Genomic DNA, 6,352 nt, shown 5'->3' with positions numbered 1-6,352 from the left:
TGGGGACACCAGGGTTCCTTGGGACTTTGGTTGAAGAGAGAGTAGAGATGAGAAAAAGGGAAAGAAGGACAGGGGAGGAGAGGAAGGAAGGGGCATAGTGGAAGGGGAGAAAGGGAAGAAGGGCAGCGTTCCTTCCTGGGATCCAATCCTCCAGGGAATCCCCACTGTGGGTCAGGCAGTTTTCTGCTTTGGGAATGTTACCAAGACTTAAAAGGCATTTGAAGAAACAAACAAATTTAGAAATTACATTCCAAAAGAGCAAAGAGTTTTTACAAACCAATCCCCCCACCCCAAAAAGGAAAACACAACCAGTTACGAAGTAAAATGCTAAAAACCAAACCAAACCAAACCAATATTTACATGTAACATTTTCAACCCCATCGAGCCCCACATCCAGAGGCTTCTGCAGGAACAGTGACGAGTGGCCTTGCACAGTGGCATGCGGGACGTAGAAACTGGGAGATCTGAAGCCCCAGACAGTGGCTGGGGGCCAGGGGGCCTGGGTGCTGAGACAACGACGATGGCAAGGACAATCTTGGATGAGGGCGACGGTAAGGCTGAGTGGGCCACAGGCCTCGGGGTTCAGGTCTCATGGGGATTTCTCCCCAAGGCCAGGAGTGACGCCTCCCTGGCCCTCTGTAGCTCTGGGAGGTGGCAGAAGATCTCTGGTGGCTTGTGGCCTGGTGTGAGTCCCCTCACCTGGAGATAACCTTGGAGGGTCCCCCCGACCTCTTGGGTGGGAGCAGCAGCACCCCAGATGGGAAGTGGCCCATAGCTCTACTGGCCTGCCTGCTCTGCCCACACACGTCACTACAGCATGAGGATGCGGCTGGGACTGGCGTGACCCTGATGTTCAGTCTACAGGGAAGGGAGATGAAGAACTCGGGCAAGCTGGTCCAGGTGGTGCTGAAAGGGTGGGATGGGAACTGGTGGGACGTGGGAGTGCAGGAGCGTCTCCTGAGTCTTGGGAGCAAACTAGCAAAGCTGCTGGCTTTTGGTGTTCCGGATGAGGAATTCTGCAGACAAACCAATCTGTCCTGGTGTTTCTATTCTGGGTCCCCAGCCAGTTACAGGAGGGCTGCAGGTCTGTGTGTGTGCGGGCATGTACGCAGCACAAATGGGTTCGTTGGCACCAAAGGGGAGGAATGTGAGGCCCTCCTCGCCACACTGCAATGAGCCATGTTGCGATCCAACCAATGGCTCGGGCAGCTCACACGGGGTGTGGGCAAGGGCAGGCAGTGGAGCTGGGGCTGGGAGAAGAGTCGTGAAAGGCCATAGGCTAAGGAAAGAGGCTGGTGAAAAGGCTGGCAGGCTGGTGAGAACCGAGGCAGGCTGGCAGACACTCTCAGGTCCATGTGCAAAGCTGCAATAAACCACGTTCTCGAAGTTCAGTCCTGTTTTCCTGCGAGTTCTCACTTGGGGAACTTGGAGGGATCTCCGTGCTCTTAATAGAGCCTTAGTAATCCACATTAGACTCACACACACACACAAAAAAGGTGTCAGAGGGAGGGAGGAAAAAGAGAAGGGAAACGGAGAATGTCTGGGGAGTGGTGGCATCAGTCCAGCCCTCCGCCCTGTCAGCAGGTGTTTACAAACTGACTGCTGGGGCCGGGCAAGTACCAGGTGTGGACTAACAAGTAGTGTTCTGAGGCCAAAAGGCCAGCAGTGTAGGGGAGCCAGCTGCAGGGCTCCCGCTCTGGCGAGGGGCCCTCTGATCCTGACCAGGAGACCAGGGTACAGTCTCCAAACCTGGCTGCTGAGTGGCCTTGTCCACATAAGGGACCTCATGCCTGTCCGTGCTGTTAGAAGGCCCACACTGTCCCAGTGGCAAGAATACATGTCTTGACCTCCAATAAATTACCTTAGGGACTTTGGGGATAAATTAAATTATTAAAATAAAGTAAACCACCTTAAATATTTATAATAAGAAAAATTCAAATAAACAATCTAGGCAAGAAATGTGTTTCCAGGCCCCAGTCTACTGCTGCGTCCTGGGCACTGGCCTCTTGGAGTTCTCCGTGGCCTGACCTGGCTGACGGGGCGTCTCCTACGGGGAATATCTTTGCCTCCAGCGGCTGCAGGATGTAAACACAGTGGAGACCGGTGCCAGCGAAAGAGGCTCCAAGATCAAGGCAGTGGGCTTTTAGGCATTTACCTATGCACCAGGTCTTAAGACCAACTCTACCTATTTCTGTCCTCACAAAGTCTCCTGGAAAGGTTGGGGTTCCCCGAGTCACCTTGGCAGGGGAGGCAATTCCAAAACTCTCCACCCCTGAGCCCTACACATTCCCACCTCGTCTCCCAGTTCTTGCTGCATCCAGGCTACAGGCAGGGAGATCCAGGGCTCCAGGATGCCCAGCAGGCACTTGGCCCTGGCTGCAGCCCTATCATACCCCCCGAGTCCCGGAAACCCAGGGCAGCGGGGCTGGGAGGAGGAGGTGGTGGAGGGAAGGAGGTGATGGTGACGATGCCCAGCTCAGCTCCGCCAGGAGCCCCTGGTCGAGCCCTGCAGCAAAGCCTGCTCTTCTCAGTGGTGTCTGCTCCCCAGTCAAGGGGTATGTGGTCAGCAGGGAACATCTCTCCGAGCTCTTCTCCCCGAGGGCATGGCCAGAAGCGTACCCTTCCCGGGCTCTTCCAAGAAGTGGGCGTGGGTAGAACCAGGCAAGGCTCTGCCTTAGGACCCAGGGAACGGCTCGTGATGGATCTCTCTGTTGGTGCTTCCAAATCCCAGTTTTTGTCTTTCTCCCACTCACTGCCTTCCCCTGGGAAGTTGGGGCTCACCACCCAGCGGTCAGCAGGAGACCCCGCTTTACCTTGATGTGAAAGCTGCTCTCTGGCGGTGGTATAGCTGCTGCCGCCTCCGGGGCTGGGCGATGCTGAGGGCGCAGCAGCTTGCCTCCTCTCTGCTGGTTCCCTCCTGCTATCCAGGGACGGGGCTGGTTGAGGCAGGGAGCTCTGCTGCTCTGTCACTCGCTGGGGGGGGCCGCCCTCTCCTCCCCACCCCAGCTGGACTCTGAAGGGTGCAGCCTGCACTTGGAAGGAGAGTGGCGGATGGCAGAGCGGGACGGCCGGGCGAAGCAGGAGGTGAGAGACTGGGTGCTACAGTCACAAATGGCATCCTAGGAGGAGAGAGGCAGGAAGTCAGGAGCCAGGAGGCACGTGCCACTGGGGGCTGGGTGGCCAGCCAGGCAAGGAATCTGGACTCAGCCGTGCCCATGGACCAGTGCCCAGGGCCTGCAGCCCTTCACTGAATCAATTTTTCCTTTTATTGCTTTTCTCCCATTAGAATAGTAATGGATGTTCATGATAAAATACTCTGGACTATACACAGATGAGGGTGGACACTGCCCTTGGTCCTACACATCGAAGATAAATTCTCAACATATTGCATATACAGACATTTGCCAAATGACCTCATTTCCTAGTTTAACTGCAAAACATGAGCACTTTTCTGTCACTATGTATGTCTAGATCTCCTTTTTTAAGGGCTTTATACCATTCTACTGAATGGAAATAATTTATTTATCCAATTCATTTTTGATGTGCATTTGGGTAGTTTCTAATTTTTTACTATTACCATTAGACAGGGATAATGGTTAAAATTGCTGCTATAGAACCAGACTGCTCGGTTCAAATCCCAGCTCTTCCACTTATAAGCTGTGTGACCTTCGGCAAGTTACTTAACCTCTCTGAGCCTTGATTTCCTCCTCTTTAAGATGAGGGACATGATATCTTTCTCAACAGTGTGAAAGTCAAATCAGATATGATATGTAAAGCAGTTGACATAGAACCTATTAAGCACTTAACAATGGTTAGCAATTTTTATTAATAACGTACTACATTCTTTTGTTTTTTAGAGACGAGGTTGCTTTCTATTGCCCAGGCTGGAATGCAGAGGTGTGTTCATATCTCACTGCAACCTCCTACTCCTAGGCTCAAGCGATCCTCCTGCTTCAGCCTTTCAAGTAGCTGGGACAACAGGCACACGCCACCATGCCTGGCTAATTTTTTAAAATTTTTTTGTGGAGACAGGATCTCACTTTGTTGCCCAGGCTGGTCTCGAACACCTGGGCTCAAACAATCCTCTCCCCTCAGCCTCCCAAAGTGCTGGGATTACAGGTATGAGCCACCGCACCTGGCCAGTACATTTCTTTATAAATGTATTTTCTTCAACCTCTGTGAACATTTCCATAGGTTATATTCCTAAAAGGAGAACTACTGGGTCAATGGGTAGCATGCACCTTTCATATACTGAAAAATATTTGGATCAACCTTTTTTCTTTATTTGAGACAGGGTCTCACTCTGTTGCCAGGGCATCATCATAGCTCACTGAAACTTCTAACTCCTGGGCATGAGTGATCCTCCTGCCTCAGCCTCCTGAGTAGCTGGGACTACAGGCATGCGCTGCCACCACACCTGGCTAATTTTTTAAAAGTTTTTGTAGAAACAGGGTCCCACTGTGTTGCTTAGGCTGGTCTCAAACTCCTGGCCTCAAGGCTATCCTTGGCCTCCCAAAGTGCTAGGATTACAGGCATGAGCCACAATGCCCGGCCTGGATCAACTTAAAATCAACATTTAGCCGGGCGCGGTGGCTCACGCCTGTAATCCTAGCACTCTGGGAGGCCGAGGCGGGCGGATTGTTTGAGCTCAGGAGTTCGAAACCAGCCTGAGCAAGAGCGAGACCCTGTCTCTACTAAAAAAAATAGAAAGAAATTATCTGGACAACTAAAAATATATAGAAAAAATTAGCTGGGCAGGGTGGCGTATGCCTGTAGTCCCAGCTACTCAGGAGGCTGAGGCAGAAGGATCGCTTGAGCTCAGGAGTTTGAGGTTGCTGTGAGCTAGGCTGATGCCACGGCACTCACTCTAGCCAGGGCAACAGAGTGAGACTCTGTCTCAATCAATCAATAAAATCAACATTTAAAATCCAGCCAGCTTTGTACTGTTGTTTCTTGATGTGGTGCTGGGGTTATATGGGTGTGATGGTTGATTTTATATGTCAGCATGACTGGGCCATGGAGTGTCCAGATGAAACATTATTCTGGGTGTTTCTGTGAGGGTGTTTTTAGATGAGATTAACATTTAAATTCTCCCTAATGTCAGTGGGACTCATCCAATCAGTTGAAGGCTTGAATAGAACAAAAGAGCTGACTCTTCCCCAAGTTAGAAATTCTTCCTCCTGCCAGCCTTCAGACAGACATTGGCTTTTTTCCTGCCTTCACACTAGAACTGAAACATCAGCTCTTCCTGGGTCAGTAGGCTGCTGGCCTTTTGACTAGAATTAAACCATTAGCTTTCCTAGTTCTCGAGCCTTCAGACTCAGAATGAAACTATACCGTTGGATTTCCTGGGTTTCCAACCTGCTGACTCACTCTGCAGAGCGAGGGACTTGCCAGACTCCATGATCACATGAGCTAATTCCTCATAACAAATCTCTCTCTCCCCTCTACTCTCTCCATATATCCTATCGGTTCTGTTTCTCTAGAGAACCCTCCCTAATGGAATGGCTGTATTCAGTTTGTGAGAATTCAGCGAGCTATACTCTTACAGTATGCTCCGTATGAATATTAAATTTAAATGTAAAAGTTTATCAAAAGTTACAAAAATAGAAATAAATATTTAAAATTTTTTTTTAAACAACAGCCAGCTCTGAATGAGAGTATAGAAAAGTAAAGCACTCGCCACACACTATCAGAAGCTGGAGAAATTGGACAAACTCTTTTGGAAAACAATTTGGCAACATTTATCAAATATCTTTAAAAAATTTATATCCTTTTGTCCTATAATCCCATTTCTGCAACTCAAACCTAAGGAAATAATCTGAAATGTGGAGAAATGTTTTTGCACCAAGATGTTCACCACAGCATTGTTTATAATAGAGAAAAACCAGAAACCTCCCGGATGTACGGTAGCAGGGAAGCTAACCTTTTGAGTCAATCACAGCCCTTCTCACGTCTCTGTGCCTCCACCTGTGCCCCCACCAAACCCACAGCAGGACACATGGTACTGCCCTCAGCCACAGCTGATTGGACCAAAGGGGTACACCTGACTCAAGCTGGACCAATCGGAGTTTCTGTATTCTAGAAAGGTGGAACTGGGACAGAGGGACCTGAGTCAGTCTCCTCTGGGTGCTCCAGCTGGCAGATGTCATAAAACCAGAGCCAGGACAGTCCACCCAGCTCCTGTGCAAATGCAACAGAGAGAGAGAAAGGAGAGGAGGAAAGCAACATCATAAAAAATGAAGCTCGGCTGGGCGCGGTGGCTCACGCCTGTAATCCTAGCACTCTGGGAAGCCGAGGTGGGTGGATCGTTTGAGCTTTGAGTTCGACACCAGCCTGAGCAAGAGCGAGA

At 50.2% G+C, this 6,352-nt stretch overlaps 1 protein-coding gene across 1 annotated transcript in view; it reads right to left on the bottom strand.

The window, feature by feature from the left end:
• Positions 1-2,917: 2,917 nt before the first annotated feature.
• The window catches only part of SOGA1 (suppressor of glucose, autophagy associated 1), a 41,370-nt gene continuing 37,935 nt past the window's right edge, over positions 2,918-6,352 (bottom strand). Inside the window, exon 14 of the mRNA XM_012658945.1 lies at positions 2,918-3,119. Within this exon, the coding sequence (XP_012514399.1) occupies positions 2,967-3,119 (153 nt within the window). The 3' untranslated portion in view covers positions 2,918-2,966. The remainder of the gene's footprint in view (positions 3,120-6,352) is intronic.

The sequence above is a fragment of the Propithecus coquereli genome, unplaced genomic scaffold (genome assembly GCF_000956105.1).
Source record: "Propithecus coquereli isolate 6110/MARCELLA unplaced genomic scaffold, Pcoq_1.0 Scaffold590, whole genome shotgun sequence".
Taxonomy (NCBI): domain Eukaryota; kingdom Metazoa; phylum Chordata; class Mammalia; order Primates; family Indriidae; genus Propithecus; species Propithecus coquereli.
Note: the sequence above shows the minus strand (reverse complement) of the source record. Positions and strands in the feature narration are given on the sequence as shown.